The 19,715-nt window shown below is 29.1% G+C and overlaps 2 protein-coding genes across 2 annotated transcripts; one reads left to right on the top strand and one right to left on the bottom strand.

Annotated features, from left to right (window-relative positions):
* Positions 1 to 631: 631 nt before the first annotated feature.
* Positions 632 to 9,797, bottom strand: dbo (Kelch-like protein diablo). Its single transcript, XM_065503360.1, has 7 exons — positions 9,211 to 9,797; positions 4,475 to 5,248; positions 3,843 to 4,412; positions 3,662 to 3,783; positions 3,400 to 3,589; positions 1,595 to 1,782; positions 632 to 1,523 (listed from the first exon to the last, which is right to left on the bottom strand). Exons 2-7 carry the CDS (start codon positions 5,192 to 5,194, stop codon positions 1,499 to 1,501), a joined length of 1,815 nt encoding a protein of 604 aa, XP_065359432.1. The 5' UTR covers positions 5,195 to 5,248; positions 9,211 to 9,797; the 3' UTR covers positions 632 to 1,498.
* A 1,031-nt stretch (positions 9,798 to 10,828) lies between these two features.
* Positions 10,829 to 13,705, top strand: Atg3 (Autophagy-related protein 3). Its single transcript, XM_065504919.1, has 5 exons — positions 10,829 to 11,053; positions 11,669 to 11,804; positions 12,529 to 12,719; positions 12,783 to 13,091; positions 13,155 to 13,705. The coding sequence occupies exons 1-5, from the start codon at positions 10,982 to 10,984 to the stop codon at positions 13,434 to 13,436; spliced, it is 990 nt and encodes a 329-aa protein (XP_065360991.1). The 5' UTR covers positions 10,829 to 10,981; the 3' UTR covers positions 13,437 to 13,705.
* Positions 13,706 to 19,715: the final 6,010 nt, after the last annotated feature.

The following is a 19,715-nucleotide window of genomic DNA, read 5'->3' as shown; positions in this document are numbered from 1 at the left end:
ATCCATATATTTAGTTGTAAAAACATTGTAATTATTGTCCTCCGACAAAATTTTTTTTTTAGAAATTTTAAATTTTTTACTAAAAATGAATTTATATCTTAGTAAGACTGGAAATATCTCTACAATAATTTAAAATATTAAGCGCCCGAAATTTCTATATCTTTCTTTTAGAATATGTATTTTTTTGTCGTCCGACATTTAAAAAAAAGAACATCCGACAAAATATTTCATAGAAAATTGATGTTTTTTATGGGAAATAACATTATTGTCCTTTAAAACTTCAGTTATCTATAAAATAAAAAAAGATATTTAAAGTAGTTGACGTCCGACATTTGAAAAAAAAAAAACATAAATAACTTTTAGAAAATTTAAACTTTTTACGAAATCTTAATATATATCTTTTAAGACCGTAAATATATAAAAATGTTCTCATATACATATGTAATGAATTTGTCGTCCAACATTTGCAAAAAAAAATAAATAAAAAAAGTAGCATCCGACAAAATATTTTTTTTTAGAAAATTTTAATTTTTCACAAACAAATTAATGTAATTAGACTCTAAATTTTGATTTAAAAATTAAACCTAAGTATTTTATTTTCTGTGTACATTTTTTCCATTACATATACTGATTTAAAGTGCTTTATTTATTTTATTTTACCACAAAAACACTAAAATTTTAAAATACGCATAAATGTTTATTTAAAAAACAACAAAAGGATTTCGCAATTAATAAAAATCTATGTATATAATATTAAAAATAAAACATTTTTGAAAGAAATCATGAATGCTTATTACCTACTAAATATAATTTGTATAACTAAATAATTAGGTTTTAAACAATAACTTAAACATACAAATAATATAGGGTTTTTTTTATTTATTTTTTTATAGGTATTAAATTAATGATGGTTTGTTTTTCTTGTTATTTTTCATAAATTTAGTATGTAGGTATGTATTTCATATAGATTCATAAGGAAAAGGCAGTTCAGATACATTTAATATATATATTTTTTGTTTGTTTGTTTTTTTTTTTTAAATAACTTAAATATATCAACATTTAGTGCAATAATTTTATTTTATAGACCAAAACTTAAAATGTTAGCATGTCCCATAAACTTAAGCAGAAATCTTAAATTTACGGGACATGCTCAACCGTTTTGTAATGAATAAAAATTTGGCTTTTTCTTTTAAAGACATGATTAATTAGGTTTCAAATATTGCTGTGCATTAACTTGTTATCAAACAATTCGTTATTTTGTTTTTCTTTTGTTTTAATAATAATATTCTTACTAATTTGCTTGCTCTTGCAATTTTCTTGATTACCAACAATATATATTTTAATAAATGGGGCTTTTGTTAGCTTTTGTTTATACAATTTTTGTGTTTTTTGTTTTTTCAATAAATTCTTTGCAATAAACAATTCTTAATAGTAAAAAGAAGAATTATTTATATAGATTTGTTATATAGAGATTCTTAGAGTCACTATCCAATCCCAATCAAACAACCGAATCTTTACGTATCCTTTTGAGAAGACATTTGAATATAAAAATTAGGATAAAAAGTTTTTAATTTTATTATTCTTATGAACTTACCACATATAATTTTCAGTTTGAGGAGCTCTCATTACACCCACACCACCACCCAAGCGTCTGTAGTTCATGCAACCACAAAGGCGCCATTGATTTGTTTCAGTATCATAAACTTCAATGGTTTTCAAATAGGCAGAACCATCAAAACCACCAACGGCATATAATTGGCCATTGACAACAGCCAAGCCGACCTGAAAGACAAAAAATTTGAAAATTTTAGAACACAACTAGAAGATAACTAACAGAACTAAAACAGAACTAGAACAGAACTAGAACAGAACTAGAACAGAACTAGAACAGAACTAGAACTAGAACAGAACTAGAACAGAACTAGAACTAGAACAGAACTAGAACAGAACTAGAACAGAACTTGAACAGAACTAGAACAGAACTAGAACAGAACTAGAACAGAACTAGAACAGAACTAGAACAGAACTAGAACAGAACTAGAACAGAACTAGAACAGAACTAGAACAGAACTAGAACAGAACTAGAACAGAACTAGAACAGAACTAGAACAGAACTAGAACAGAACTAGAACAGAACTAGAATAGAACTAGAACAGAACTAGAACAGAACTAGAACAGAACTAGAACAGAACTAGAACAGAACTAGAACAGAACTAGAACAGAACTAGAATAGAACTAGAACAGAACTAGAACAGAACTAGAACAGAACTAGAACAGAACTAGAACAGAACTAGAACAGAACTAGAACAGAACTAGAATATAACTAGAACAGAACTAGAATTACTTTTAGCTCTTTTTTCAAAAGTAGTTTTAGTACTTCAATCAAAAGTACTTTTAGTATTTTTTTCCAAAACTGTATTTTAGTACTTTTAGTAATTTAATCAAAAGTACTTTTAGTACTTGTTTCAAAACTTTATTTTAGTACTTTTTTGAAAAGTACTTTTAGTCATTTAATCGAAAGTACTTTTAATATTTTATTCAAAAGTACTTTTTTAGTAATTTTTTCAAAAGTACTTTTAGTAATTTAATCGAAAGTACTTTTTGTACTTTAATCGAAAATATTTTAATCAAAAGTACTTTTTGTCAAAAGTACGTTTAGTATTTTAATCAAAAGTACTTTTAGTCTTTATTCCAAAAGCAGTTTTCGCAATCCAAAAGTACTTTTTGTCAAAAGTATTTTTAGTACTTTTTTCCAAAACTGTATTTTAGTACATATTTTTTCAAAAGATCTTTTACTGTTTTAATCAAAAGTACTTCTAGTACATATTTCCAAAAGTACTTTTAGTACTTTATTCCAAAAAAAAAAGTTTTCGCAATTTTTTTTCAAAAGTACTTCTACTAAATTATTTTTAGTACTTTTGTTCAAACGTACTTTTTCAAAACTATATTTTAGTACTTTTTTCAAAAGTACTTTTAGTTCATTTAATCAAAAGTATTTTTAGTACTTTTTTTCAAAAGTACTTTTAGTGCATATTTCCAAAAATACTTTATTCCAAAAACTTTTTTCCAAAAGTACTTGTCTAAATTATTTTTAGTACTTTTTTTAAACGTACTTTTTTTCAAAACTATATTTTAGTACTGTTTTCAAAAGTACTTTTAGTACATTAATCAAATGTACTTTGAGTACATTAATCAAAAGTAGTTTAACCAAATGTATTTTTAGTACTTTTTTCCAAAAGTACTTTTAGTACTTTTTTCCAAAAGTACTTTTCGTACATATTTCCAAAAGTACTTCGGTATTAGTACATCAGTCAAAAAGTAGTTTTAGTCCTTTTTTATAGCACTTTTGTTCAAATGTGTTTTTAAAACTCACTAAATTTTTTATTTAATTATACTTACACCACTGCGTCGCGATGTCATTGCAACAATAGGACTCCAAGTATTTGTATGAGGATTATAACGTTCGGCGGAGGAAAGTTCCATGCAATCATCACGGCCGCCAACAGCATAAATATAATTATTAAAAACAGCACAGCCCAAGTGTTTGCGGCGTGTGGACATGGGACTAACAGCCACCCATTTGTTTTGTCTAAAATAAAAGACACCCAACAAATAAAGCAAATAATTTTATTAGAATATAATTATTATAACAAAAACCCACCTGGGATCATAACGTTCCACAGTATTTAAAGGACATTGACCATCGGAGCCACCAATTGCATACAGATAACCACCCAAGACCGCAACAGCCACACCCAAACGTCTGGTAGTCATAGGGGCCACCTGAAACATGGAGATATTAAGAAACACTCAAAAATAAAACGTTAAATTTCCAAACCCACCTTTGACCATTTATTTTCTTTGGGATCATAGCGTTCCACATGATTCAGACACTGCACACCATCCTGGCCACCCACCGCATACAGAAATCCATCTAAAACGGCCACACCCACACTGGTGCGACATGAGGTAGTGGGTGCCACATCACAAGACCACTGATTTGTCTGCGGATCATAACGTTCTATGCTATTCAAATAGCTCTGACCATCATGGCCGCCCACAGCATACAGCAAATCATTGAGTACGGCCACACCAACACCGCAGCGTCTTTTACTCATGGGTGCTACCATTTTCCAATCGTTTGTCTGTGGATCGAAACGTTCGACGGAGGCAATGGCATCGCCGGAACACCAACCGCCAACAGCAAACAGAACTTCACCACGGCGCGTGGGTTTACGTGGACGTGTACGGGGTCCCTGCATAAGGGGACGTTCTTGGGGAAGTAGTAAATAGTTTTTGGCTTCATCGACCAGATCGCGACAGGCCTCATCGGAGCGTACTAGCAGGTCAGAGCCGACGGTGCCAACTAAAAATTTGGGTGATAAAAGTGGAAGACGGACATGTTGTAAAACCTGCGAGAAGATGGTTAGTAAATTAAGTTATTTTTTTTATACAATTAGAGCTGTAAACCCACCTGAGCTAAATGCTGTCTCCTATCAGCTATATTATATTTCAACCACGACATAACGGCATTAAAAACCTGCTCCTCTGAACGTACGTTCAGCTCATCGCTGCAAATAATATCGACCAACTGGCCCACGGGCAACAAAAGAAACTCTTCACTTTCCATAACCTCCTGGAAATTATGCTGAGTGAATTTATCCGCTATACGCAACAGCTCACGACACGAATGAGTATCGGCGAAAGCACGTATGCCCAAACAATTGGTAGGATCCAATTGACGCTTAAGAAACTCACAACATATATCCTGGATCTCTACTAGCTGTAGCAAACAGGCGGCTGGCAATAGGGTTTGAACATTCGATTCCTCCACCACTATGTGAGCGGTATAACAAAAGTCTATTAACAGTTCCATGGCATTCTCATCGATGTCACGTATGGTGACCTCAGTTTGTCGCGACTCCTCCAGCTCACCGGTGAACATGGCGCGAAAGTAGGGCGAACAGGCGGAGAGTATAACACGATGGGCGAATATTTTGCGGCCACCCACATTGAGTACCACATCGCAGAGTTCACGATGTCGTCGTAGCATATTTAATTCGGATAGTGTAACTTTGGGATGCTTATCAGAGGTATGGGCCATGCGAGCTGGCGACTGTGGCCTGTCCACACCACTACCGCCAGCTGTAGCGCCCGTACCGCCATTGGCTCCCGGCAATAGGGGATCACCCATTCTATTGGCTGCTAAGCGCAGCGGGGCAGAAGCCCAACCCCACACCGCGTCTATCTGTGGGTAAATTTAATTCAAATTTTAGTCATTTATATTTTCAAAAATAATATTTGATTTAAGTATGATTTCATTAATTGTTTAAATCTAATATTTATTATACAGTTAAATATTAAAGAGTATAATTTATTTGGAAAAATTTAATGTAGTATACATACATTCAACAACTCACGCAAATCTTCTGTGTCTAGTCTGTTCATCTATAACGACTTTTAAGTGACCTAACTTAACTTATAGTTTTTCTTTTTAAAGCTGTAATATAAATCCTATAGGAAGATTCACATAATGAATGAAACTCTTCTGGATTTAATAATTATCTTTAACTAAAGTTGGTTTTCCATTCCGTTTTTATAAACTACACAAATTACTAGCATACCAAACCTTTAAATATATTTAACATACCCATTATTTTCTAGTTTATAAGTGTACTAAACTGCCTAACAAAAATATATAAATGTATTTTAGTTTATTTTAAGAAAACCAAACATCACGTGCATAGAAAACAATGATTTTTGATTTTATATAAAAACACAAGAAATAATTAAATGGCCAACAATAATAATACAAATTTTTTGTTTATAAATAGATATGTTGATAGAAATGAGCATTTAAAACACAAAGTTTATAGGTACGAGTGAGTATGTATACATAATTAAATGCTGGCCGTGCTGTATTGAATTGAATCATTTACAATTTAAAAAACCTTGTATATTTTCCCGCTAAAATTGTTATTGTTTGTAACGTTTTAGAAAAGGGCTATTTTTGTGTGTTTTTAAATAAATATTTTAAAACTATAGCTGCTTATAAACAGAAAAAAGTCCATACAAGACAATTTTCTTTAGAAAACCAGACCAGACAAGAAAATTTTCTATAGAAAACCGTACAGATTGTCAGGACAGACAAGACAATTTTCTATAGAAAACCAGGACAGACAAGACAATTTTCTATAGAAAACCAGGACAGACAAGACAATTTTCTATAGAAAACCAGGACAGACAAGACAATTTTCTATAGAAAACCAGGACAGACAAGACAATTTTCTATAGAAAACCAGGACAGACAAGACAATTTTCTATAGAAACCAGTCTCGAAAAGACAATTTTCTATAGAAACCAGTCTCGAAAAGACAATTTTCTATAGAAAACAGTCTCGACAAGACAATTTTCTATAGAAAACCAGGACAGACAAGACAATTTTCTATAGAAAACCAGGACAGACAAGACAATTTTCTATAGAAAACCAGGACAGACAAGACAATTTTCTATAGAAACCAGTCTCGAAAGACAATTTTCTATAGAAACCAGTCTCGAAAAGACAATTTTCTATAGAAAACAGTCTCGACAAGACAATTTTCTATAGAAAACAGTCTCGACAAGATAATTTTCTATAGAAAACAGACTCGACAAGACAATTTTCTATAGAAAACCAGGACAGACAAGACAATTTTCTATAGAAAACCAGGACAGACAAGACAATTTTCTATAGAAAACCAGGACAGACAAGACAATTTTCTATAGAAAACCAGGACAGACAAGACAATTTTCTATAGAAAACCAGGACAGACAAGACAATTTTCTATAGAAAACCAGGACAGACAAGACAATTTTCTATAGAAAACCAGGACAGACAAGACAATTTTCTATAGAAAACCAGGACAGACAAGACAATTTTCTATAGAAAACCAGGACAGACAAGACAATTTTCTATAGAAAACCAGGACAGACAAGACAATTTTCTATAGAAAACCAGGACAGACAAGACAATTTTCTATAGAAAACCAGGACAGACAAGACAATTTTCTATAGAAAACCAGGACAGACAAGACAATTTTCTATAGAAAACCAGGACAGACAAGACAATTTTCTATAGAAAACCAGGACAGACAAGACAATTTTCTATAGAAAACAGTCTCGACAAGACAATTTTCTATAGAAAACAGTCTCGACAAGACAATTTTCTATAGAAAACAGTCTCGACAAGACAATTTTCTATAGAAAACAGTCTCGACAAGACAATTTTCTATAGAAAACAGTCTCGACAAGACAATTTTCTATAGAAAACAGTCTCGACAAGACAATTTTCTATAGAAAACAGTCTCGACAAGACAATTTTCTATAGAAAACAGTCTCGACAAGACAATTTTCTATAGAAAACAGTCTCGACAAGACAATTTTCTATAGAAAACAGTCTCGACAAGACAATTTTCTATAGAAAACAGTCTCGACAAGACAATTTTCTATAGAAAACAGTCTCGACAAGACAATTTTCTATAGAAAACAGTCTCGACAAGACAATTTTCTATAGAAAACAGTCTCGACAAGACAATTTTCTATAGAAAACAGTCTCGACAAGACAATTTTCTATAGAAAACAGTCTCGACAAGACAATTTTCTATAGAAAACAGTCTCGACAAGACAATTTTCTATAGAAAACAGTCTCGACAAGACAATTTTCTATAGAAAACAGTCTCGACAAGACAATTTTCTATAGAAAACAGTCTCGACAAGACAATTTTCTATAGAAAACAGTCTCGACAAGACAATTTTCTATAGAAAACAGTCTCGACAAGACAATTTTCTATAGAAAACAGTCTCGACAAGACAATTTTCTATAGAAAACAGTCTCGACAAGACAATTTTCTATAGAAAACAGTCTCGACAAGACAATTTTCTATAGAAAACAGTCTCGACAAGACAATTTTCTATAGAAAACAGTCTCGACAAGACAATTTTCTATAGAAAACAGTCTCGACAAGACAATTTTCTATAGAAAACAGTCTCGACAAGACAATTTTCTATAGAAAACAGTCTCGACAAGACAATTTTCTATAGAAAACAGTCTCGACAAGACAATTTTCTATAGAAAACAGTCTCGACAAGACAATTTTCTATAGAAAACAGTCTCGACAAGACAATTTTCTATAGAAAACAGTCTCGACAAGACAATTTTCTATAGAAAACAGTCTCGACAAGACAATTTTCTATAGAAAACAGTCTCGACAAGACAATTTTCTATAGAAAACAGTCTCGACAAGACAATTTTCTATAGAAAACAGTCTCGACAAGACAATTTTCTATAGAAAACAGTCTCGACAAGACAATTTTCTATAGAAAACAGTCTCGACAAGACAATTTTCTATAGAAAACAGTCTCGACAAAACAATTTTCTATAGAAAACAGTGCATTTCTGAAAAGCAATTTTTGGAACGAAAATTTAGTACTTTTTTGAAAATTGTATTAAATTTTTTTCTAGTTCTAATAAGTACTATTATTATTTTAATAATTATATTGTTCTTTAACTTAATTTTTAATAATCGAATAGAAATATTCAGAAACGAATAAGAACATTAAATATATTCGAATTTTTGGACAAAGCATAGCATTATAAACTTTACTAATATGTATATTGAACATACTTTATAACCTGCCTTTGTCTATAACAAATTATTACAAATGTTTAAGTAACAATAATATAAAACAACCTAATAGTGACATAAACTTTAACCTTGATAACGGTAATTTATGCTAAAGGTAACAGCCCTACACACACTTAAACTACCAAATAAAATTGATAATTACCTCATCCTTATGAAAAGGCCAATCCCTGACCTAAATTTTAACAATATAAATAAAAATCATGAATTTTTTTTCATGAAATTAAAAATAAACACTTGAAAAATTCTAGTTGGAATATGTAATGAAAAACTTCCTATTACAACAAACTATAAAAAGACTAAATATACAAAACATACACACCCATATACCCTTAAGCAGTCATAAAAATAAAAGCCTACATAAAAATCCAAATTACAACACACGCATTTATAGCCCCAGAACAGCTGTAGACAGACCAGACAGACACTTTACCAAAAAAAAAAAACCTATTTTCAGTTTTTTTTTTAGCACAAAGAAAAAGAAGATTTCTTATCAATTTACATTGAACCTGTGTATAGATATACATACCTTTGCGTCTTTTTGTTCCACAGGAAAACCAACAAATCCACAACACCACCAGCTCGCCCAACAGGCAGAAGCTTTCGAAAATGCAATTTTCGTTGCTTCCCTCTTCAAGACTTTTTAAAGTAACATTTGTCCGTTTTAATAAACTGTTAAAATTAACAATGTTTTTTTATAAACTTTTCAACTAGTTATCTATTATTATTATGAACTTTGTAAAAACAAACAACACAATTTCTTTTATTACAAATATATAAAATGTAGTACGTCGTTGTTGTAATAATAACACAAAATCTATAATTTTTCTGATACGTTGTTGTACGTTTTTCTTCTTCTCTTCTCACTACACCTTAATTTTTATGTACACAAAATGGTTATTTTTTTTCTCAGTTCAATTTTTTATTAATAGCTTTTTAGCAATTTCTTTGGTTTTCATTTGAGTTCGTTGTTATCATTATTATATTTTAGTTTTATAACAATTTTATTTGTAAATATTTATTATTAGTTGATTAATTTGTGAAAAATTACAAGAAAATTATCCGAATTTCCAATTTACGTTCAATTCTTCTCCTCTTCTTTTTTTCTCTCGATTCACTTCATTTGCCTGGTCTGAGATGCTTATTAAGGTAGTAGGTAAGGTTAAAGTAAGGCAGGGTTGGAAATGGTTGTATTAAAAGGGTAAAATTACAGAAAGTACTTTAACAAAGGGTAAGGATAATATATAAATTGTAAAAAAAATATTAAAATAAGTAAAATTAAGCAAATTAACTCGACTAAATGATAAAAATCAACTTTTTCTATATTTATCTTAATTCTAAACATAAAAATAACTAATAGCAATAAATAGTTGCAGTACTTTCCTTTTATTTTGAGACGTTAATATTTTATGTTTAATTTGAAAGCTCATAAAAAGTTTATTATTGTATGTTTTTAATGAAGATTAAAAAAAGATAGTAAATTTTTTATGCAATTGAATAAAATGGTATTGAAAAATTTACTGTTTACAAAATCTGCACGTTTTTGAGTGGGAGGTTAAGTGCCGATTTACACCATGACTTTAGACGTCATTTTTTCTTAATTCTCTTTTGATTTTTTGAGTTTATAGATAATAGGGGTGGAGTAAAAGCAACTTCATAAGGAAATTAAGAAAAAACGACGTCTTAAAAGTCGTGGTGTAAATCGGAACTAATAATTTTTGCCACCACCTCATGGATATATTTTGCAAGCTAGCAATATCAACCTAAAAAATGTATGCATAGAAAAAACTCTATTTCAACGATTTTTTGTGATTGTTATCAATAAAGTTATTAATTTGTTTATCATTTAAATTTATTATTATTATACTTATATATTTTGTAAATCATTTGAATAGGAATTATTTTAAATCACACCTATTATCGTTTTCAAATCGTTTTGGTACCAAAATTTATATTTTTTTTATCAATACTACAATTATTTTTTGCGTAATCCACAATCCTTTTTCAAAATGTAACGGTAATCATTATTACTATTTTGAATTACCCTGTGTTAGTAATATGAACTGTTATTGCCTATTGATACGCATTAAATTCTACTACTTTTTTCATACAACTGCGCAATTAAACACACAAACAAACAGACGGGAGAAATAGAAAGAAAAGCAACAAAGCAGATTAAAAAAATAGAAAGCAATCTTTACAGACGTTTTAACAATTAAAACAAAGAAATTTATCACAAAAAAATTGTTAATAAATCATTAACAACTAATTGATAACATATTTACCTGAAATTCTAAGACATGCAAAGTGTTTTAAACAGTGTTAAGGGCACAGCCCTAAATGTAGCCGAATATTTGACACCAGTTTTAAAGGTAAATTAAGAAAAATAATATACGTTTAATAATATTTAGGTAATAGTACTACGTTTTTGCAACTGCTAACTGAAAAAACGGAACACAGGCTGCGCTGCTGACGTCGTTAGCAGCAAAAAATCTTGCTTGTCAGTCAGACTCGTCAAACACCCCCATCTAATTTACATGGCGTGTTTGACAAGCACTGCAAACACGGAATTCACACGATGACTTTTTTTTCGTGATTTTAAGTCATGATTTTTTGAGTTTGTTGGAGTAAAAACAACTTAAAAGAGAATTAAGAAAAAACGACGAATTTTTTTTATACCTATATTGAATTAATTTATTTCATATTGAATTTTATCAATTAAAAATTAAGAAATTAATGATTTGAATAATAGTATTGTTATATTACAAAATCTTTAATTTTCTTTAAAATTAAGATTTCTGGAGACGGTGATAAGTCTGTTGGTGCATGCAATATGAGTCATAAGTTATTTTTAACTAGGACTGTTTTTTTTTGTTTTGTTGTGGTGACACTAAATTTTGAGTGGTGGTGATAAGACATTGATTGTTTTGATGCATATACATGATCTTAAAATGCTAAATATAGATCTGCTTTTGTTTTGTTTGTAGGAATCTAAATTTCGTGAAACTGGTGTCTTGACACCAGAGGAATTTGTGGCAGCCGGAGATCATTTGGTACATCACTGTCCCACCTGGCAGTGGGCAGCTGGAGATGATAATAAAACCAAATCATATTTGCCTAAAGGTAAAACGTTCATTAAAATCATATTACTAGAAACGAAATTTTATATAGTTGTTGTATTTTGTTATCGATAATTGAATTTAATATAGAAAATTTTGTTATTGATAACTGAATTTTATATAAAAACTTTTGTTATCGATAACGGATTTTTATATAAAAAATTTTGTTATCGATAACTGAATTCTGTTATCGATAACTGAATGTTATCTATAAAATTTTGTTATCGATAACTGAATTTTATATAGAAAATTTTGTTATCGATAACTGAATTCTGTTATCGGTAACTGAATTTTATCTATAAAATTTTGTTATCGATAACTGAATTATTTTTAGAAAATTTTGTTATCGATAACTGAATTTTTTTAAGAAAATTTTGTTATCGATAACTGAATTTTATCTATAAAATTTTTTTTATCGATAACTGAATTTTATATATAAAATTTTGTTATCGATAACTGATTTTTTTTAGAAAATTTTGTTATCGATAACTGAATTTCATTTAGAAAATTGTGTTATCGATAACTGAACTTTCTTTAGAAAATTTAATTTTCGTTAGAACGTTTTGTTATCGATAACTGAATTTAATTTAGACAATTTTGTTATCGATAACGGAATTTTATTTAGCAAATTTTGTTATCGATATCTGAATTTTCTTTAGTAAATTTTGTTGTTATCGTTCGATAATTGAATCGATTGAACAAAATTTTGTTTCCGTTTTATATTTCAGATAAACAATTCTTAATTACCCGTAATGTACCCTGCTATCGAAGATGCAAACAAATGGAGTATGTGGGCGAAGAAACAGTTGTCGAAGAGGAAGGTGGCGATGGCGGTTGGGTAGAAACGCATCAACTAAACGAAGATGGCACTGCCCAGGAAATCGACAAAATCTGTGAATTAACTTTAGACGATAGCAAGGTAAACTAATGAACTATAAATTAATTTTTTAACAAGTTTGTATAATTTAATAAAACTTTAAAGGATGAAATGCACACACCCGATAGTGACCAACCTGGTGATATGAATGATGGTGCCGCGGGCGATGATGAAGATGATGATGACGAGGCTTTAGATATGGACGAATTTGAGGAGAGTGGCATGTTGGAGTTGGTTGATCCTGCGGTAGCATTAACCACCAGGAAATGTGATAAATCCGATACCACTAAAACGGAAGGGGCATCAGCATTAGATGCTGGCGACTCAGTACTACATACTCGTACCTATGATTTACACATAACCTATGATAAATACTATCAAACACCACGTCTCTGGGTAGTGGGTTATGATGAGGTAAATTTCATGTTATTCCATTATTAAAGTATGTTTCTAATTGTTATTTATGCATTAAAACAGAAACGTAAACCCTTAAATGTTGAGCAAATGTACGAAGATGTCTCACAGGATCATGCCAAAAAGACTGTCACCATGGAATCCCATCCCCATTTGCCCGGTCCCAATATGGCCTCGGTTCATCCCTGTCGTCATGCCGATATAATGAAGAAAATTATACAAACCGTTGAGGAGGGTGGCGGCGAATTGGGCGTGCATTTATATTTGATTATATTTTTGAAATTTGTACAAACTGTTATACCAACCATCGAATATGATTTTACACAAAATTTCAATTTATCTTAAATGTAATGAAATCAACTAAGAGAACAACAAAATAAAGGCAGGCTTAATTTATTCAACTGTTTTTCAAATGCCATAATTTGCTATAAATTACGAACATTTTTCTTAAAAGTTTTTTTTAGAGCATGTAATCTATGTGTATGTTTTATTATTATTAATATAATTATTAATTTTTGTTTGTTTATATTTAAGATTTAAGTATAACAAAAAACGGAAAAATTTTATTTTGCTTTAAGAAATAAAGACACATTAAAATGAAAAATATATAAAAATTTTATTATTTTAATCTTCACCATAGAGAATTATACAAACATACAAATCATAAGTCTAATACAACAACAAAATACATTTAGTTGTCATAATTTAATAAAAAAAAAAATTTTAAAAAATAATTTCGAACAAAAAAAAATTAAAACTGGTTTCTCCAATAATTTTTTACTAACAATTTTTTTAAAAAAATTTTTTCACCCAAAAATTGTTTTCCACAAATATTTTTTTTCGACAAACAAATTTTAACTAAATTTGTATAAATATGAACTTTACCTATGTAAATTATGAATATTACCTTGTTTACCTATGTAAAATGTAAATTTAACTGGTTTACCTATGTAAAATACGAACTTTACATAGTTTACCTATGTAAAATATGAACTTGACCTTGTTTAAGTATATAAAATATGAACTTTACCTAGTTTACCTCTGTAAAATATGAACCTTACAAAGTTTACATGTGTAAAATATGAACTTTACCTACAACAAATAAAATATGAACTTTACCTAGTTTACCTAAGTAAAATACGAAGTTTACCTTGTTTACCTCTGTAAAATATGAACTTTACCTAGTTTTCCTCTGTAAAATATGAACTTGACCTTGTTTTCCTCTGTAAAATATGAACTTTACCTAGTTTACCTCTGTAAAATATGAACCTTACAAAGTTTACATGTGTAAAATATGAACTTTACCTACAACAAATAAAATATGAACTTTACCTAGTTTACCTAAGTAAAATACGAAGTTTACCTTGTTTACCTCTGTAAAATATGAACTTTACATAGTTTACCTATGTAAAATATGAACTTGACCTTGTTTTCCTCTGTAAAATATGAACTTTACCTAGTTTACCTCTGTAAAATATGAACTTTACCAAGTTTACCTATGTAAAATATGAACTTTACCTAGTTTACCTATGTAAAATACAAACTTTACCTAGTTTACCTATGTAAAATATGAAGTTTACCTAGTTTACCTATGTAAAATACGAACTTTACCTAGTTTACCTATGTAAAATACAAACTTTACATAGTGTACCTATGTAAAATATGAACTTTACCTAGTTTACATGTGTAAAATATGAACTTTACCTAGTTTACCTCTGTAAAATATGAACTTTACCAAGTTTACCTATGTAAAATATGAACTTTACCTAGTTTACCTATGTAAAATATGAAGTTTACCTAGTTTACCTATGTAAAATACGAACTTTACCTAGTTTACCTCTGTAAAATATGAACTTTACCTAGTTTACCTATGTAAAATACAAACTTTACATAGTGTACCTATGTAAAATATGAACTTTACCTAGTTTACATGTGTAAAATATGAACTTTACCTAGTTTACCTCTGTAAAATATGAACTTTACCTAGTTTACCTATGTAAAATATGAACTTTACCTAGTTTACCTAAGTAAAATACGAAGTTTACCTTGTTTACCTCTGTAAAATATGAACTTTACCTAGTTTACCTATGTAAAATATGAACTTTACCTAGTTTACCTAAGTAAAATATGAACTTTACCTAGTTTACCTATGTAAAATACAAACTTTACGTAGTTTACCTATGTAAAATATGAACTTTACCTAGTTTACATGTGTAAAATATCCACTTTACCTAGTTTACCTCTGTAAAATATGAACTTTACCTAGTTTACCTCCGTAAAATATGAACTTTACCTAGTTTACCTAAGTAAAATATGAACTTTACCTAGTTTACCTTTGTAAAATATGAACTTTACCTAGTTTGCCTATGTAAAATACGAACTTTACCAAGTTTACCTATGTAAAATATGAACTTTACCTAGTTTACCTATGTAAAATACGAACTTTACCAAGTTTACCTATGTAAAATATGAACTTTACCTAGTTTACCTTTGTAAAATATGAACTTTACTTAGTTTACCTAAGTAAAATATGAACTTTACCTAGTTTACCTATGTAAATTACAAACTTTACCTAGTTTACATGTGTAAAATATCCACTTTACCTAGTTTACCTATGTAAAATATGAACTTTACCTAGTTTACCTTTGTAAAATATGAACTTTACCTAGTTTACCTAAGTAAAATATGAACTTTACCTAGTTTACCTATGTAAAATACAAACTTTACATAGTTTACCTATGTAAAATATGAACTTTACCTAGTTTACATGTGTAAAATATAAACTATATCTCGTTTACATATGTAAAACACGAACTTTACATAGTTTACCTCTGTAAAATATGAACTTTACCTATGTAAAACACGAACTTTACATAGTTTACCTCTGTAACATATGAACTTTATCTTGTTTACCTATATAAAATATGAACTTGACCTTGTTTACCTATGTAAAATATAAACTTTGCCCAGTTTACCTATGTAAAATATGAACTTTACCTAGTTTACCTATGTAATATGTGAAATTTACTTAGTTTACCTAAGTAAAACATGAACTTTATATAGTTTACCTAGGAGAAATAAATAAAATATTAATTTTACCTATTTTTTACATTCTTTACACATGTAAAATATGTATTTGTAACTTGTTTTAAACATAATTTGTTTAGTTGCTCTCTGAACATTTAAATCAAAACCTTATTTTGTTAAAAAAAAAAAAAAAACCCGCTACATTGTCCCCCTTTTTGTTATTCATTACCCCTATTCTTTACTATATATCACACATATACTTCCCCTTATTCTCGCACTCTATCAGTGTAGCTCTCTTTCTCTTTCTATTTTAACAAAAGAAACTCTGGCATATTGAGAAATCGTGACTAAAATAAGGCAACGACGATGAGCTGTACATGTGGGTAGGTTAAAAAAGAATAAATAAAATAAAAACTCTTGATAAGGAGGGTAAAATGTAAAGAGATACATACACAACAAAGAACAACAACTACAAAGTTTTTAGCATGAAAAAAAAAATATACAATGAATGGCAATACCAAAAGTAGGTATAAAATTTCCATTACATTCATGTTTTTAAAGAAATTTTAGTTAAACGAGCTACAAATATGTACAGATAGATGATGAATTTATTGAATTTTTGTTTGTTTTTCAAATAACAATTTTAAGAGGGTTCCAATTTTTAAGGGAGAAGGGAGAGTTTTCTATTAAGAGGGTGGTTTAGCCATAAAATAGTTAAAATAAAGAACAACAAACAAATTCATAATAATAATGAGTACGAGAGGATGTTTTTTCATTCAGAGTAGTTTAAAGGTTTAATGGTATGTGTGAGGATTTCAAAGATATCTTTTTTTGTTTGGTTTTGATCTCTTGTCAGGTGTATGAGATTTAATAATAATAATAAACATCCTACTCCTGACTCTGGTTTAACATGTTTGCCTCGATTTTTGTATTGCATGCGTGAGTTAATTTCAATTTGAACTCACTGCAAGAAAAGCTGAGTTTGTATTTAAATTATAAAAGATACTGTATCTACTGAGCAAATATGTGGGTAATCACTAAACAGAGTGAGAAGATTCTTTCAATTTGTATGATTTTTTTTTTTTCAAATAAATACTCTATCCAAAAAATCTTTCAATTTTCTGTTTTGAATTGTAAAAGGTCTCTGGCTGACTGGCTGGCTGGCTGACATTATTATGGTGTTTGTTGTGTTACTCAGAGCATTTAATTTAAACTGTTCAATAATTTAAGCACATTTTTTCCAGAGTGCTGCTGCTGCTGTTCTGTGTTGATGTTTTTATTTTGGTTTTATGACAAGAGTTTTGAGACTATTTCGAGAATTGGTAGAAATTTATACTCCTGTTTTAAATGAGAATCAAAACAAAACAATATTTGGCGCCAAAAATTGCCAACAGGTCTCTAAAATACTAATTGAAAACCAAAAAAAAATCAAAAAAAATATTTTAATAATGAAATCACCTCAAAATTACAAAATATTTTTAATAGCTAGCTAGATTCATATCTTTTTGTATAATAAAAAACTAGCTATTCAGTAAAATTCTTAATCATGCTCATTCAAAATAAACCTACAAAATTCTATATTTTGTAGATACTTATACCTACTATGTATTTTAAAATTCTCTTATTGTATTTTATTTTTTAAATTATACAAACATTTTTCCTGTTAAATTTTATATTATTCAGTCATTTATTTAACAAACAACAATCTTTTTTTTCTTTTCTTTGCCTTTTGCTGTTTATACATTCATCATCACACTTTCCTTCAAACAACAACATTTCATAGAGTATGGATTTTTTGTTTTTGTGTCTGTAGAGAAAAAAATTTGCTTCGTTGGCTCTGAGTATATGAGTGTGCTTGTTTTGTTTTTGTTGTTTCTCATACATTTATGTATAAATGTGTATATAAGCGAGTTAAACGAGTACACTACACAAAAAACCTATTTTTCCTCCCCTCTCTTTCTCTTTTCAAGCATTAACATTTGTTTTAATGTGAAGAGTTGCCCGTTGTGTTAGGAAAAAACGGTTACATTCCTGTTAAGTTAAGAAAATCGCCAGAAATGCCCAAAAATACCTGCACAAACAAAAAAAGCTTAGAAAAACTGGAAAATATGCAGATATTCATGGATATTCTTAGGAAACAAAAAAAATATCAAAATTAATTTAATTGTAATAAAAAAATGTTATTATCAACAACTTTACAATGTTTTAACAGCTTTCAAAATTAAATTATTTTAACTTGTAATATAAAATGACAAAAAACTAAAATTGTATATGAAAACTAATTGCCCGGGTACAAAAAAAAAGTTTTTTGTTCATTGAATGAAACATATTTTTTATACCCTTCACTTTCGTGAGGAGGGTATATATAAGTTTGTCATTCCGTTTGTAATTTCTACATTTTTTATTTCCGACCCTATAAAGTATATATATTCTGGATCCTTGTAGATAGCGGAGTCGATTATACCATGTCCCTCTGTCTATTGAAATCAATTTTCTGAAGACCCCAAATCTTCAATAATTCTGTCAGAGATGCTTTCGAGAAGTTTGCTATTTAAAATCAGCAAAATCGGTCCACAAATGGCTGAGATATGAGGAAAAAACTAGGACAACCTCGATTTTTGACCTATATCTGGATTACTAAGTCATTAATCTAGACAATATAGATATCTAATGATAGATATTTCAAAGACCTTTGCAATGACTTATATAAAACCATAGTAAGTTGGACCTACAATGGGTCAAAATCGGAAAAATATTTTTTTAACCCGATTTTTTTTTCATACTTGAAAAAAAAAATTTTAAAATTAAAAAAATTTAAATTTAAAAAAAAATTCAAAGAAACAATTCGAAACATTTTTTCCAAAAAAATTAAAAAACTGCGAAGAAAAATAAATTTTGTTTACCTAAAACTATTTAAAATTTTTATTTTGAAGTATAATTTGGTGAAGGATATATAAGATTTGGCAAAGCCGAATATAGCTCTCTTACTTGTTTAAATATAGACTATGGCCAATCTTTCAAAATTAATCAACAAAACCTGAAACATAAAAATTCATTAAACAAAATAAAACATCCTTTAATGTTAATTAAAGGATTTAATATTTTTCAGTCAATTTCGCGGATTCGTAGCTGGACATCATAAAAAATAAAAACAAATTCCAAGGAAAATTTCAAACAGGAAGAAAATAAATCAACATTTCTATAGAAATATAGAAGCTAGCGAAAGATTTCTATAGAAATATTGAAGCTAGCGAAAGAATTCTATAGGAATATTCAAGCTAGCGAAAGATTTCTATAGAAATATTCAAGCTAGCGAAAGATTTCTATAGAAATATTCAAGCTAGCGAAAGATTTCTATAGAAATATTGCAGCTAGCGAAAGATTTCTATAGAAATATTAAAGCTAGCGAAAGATTTCTATAGAAATATTCAAGCTAGCGAAAGATTTCTATAGAAATATTCAAGCTAGCGAAAGATTTCTATAGAAATATTGAAGCTAGCGAAAGATTTCTATAGAAATATTGAAGCTAGCGAAAGATTTCTATAGAAATATTGAAGCTAGCGAAAGATTTCTATAGAAATATTGAAGCTAGCGAAA

The sequence above is a fragment of the Calliphora vicina genome, chromosome 3 (assembly GCF_958450345.1).
Source record: "Calliphora vicina chromosome 3, idCalVici1.1, whole genome shotgun sequence".
Taxonomy (NCBI): domain Eukaryota; kingdom Metazoa; phylum Arthropoda; class Insecta; order Diptera; family Calliphoridae; genus Calliphora; species Calliphora vicina.
This window is presented reverse-complemented; position numbering and strand designations above follow the sequence as displayed.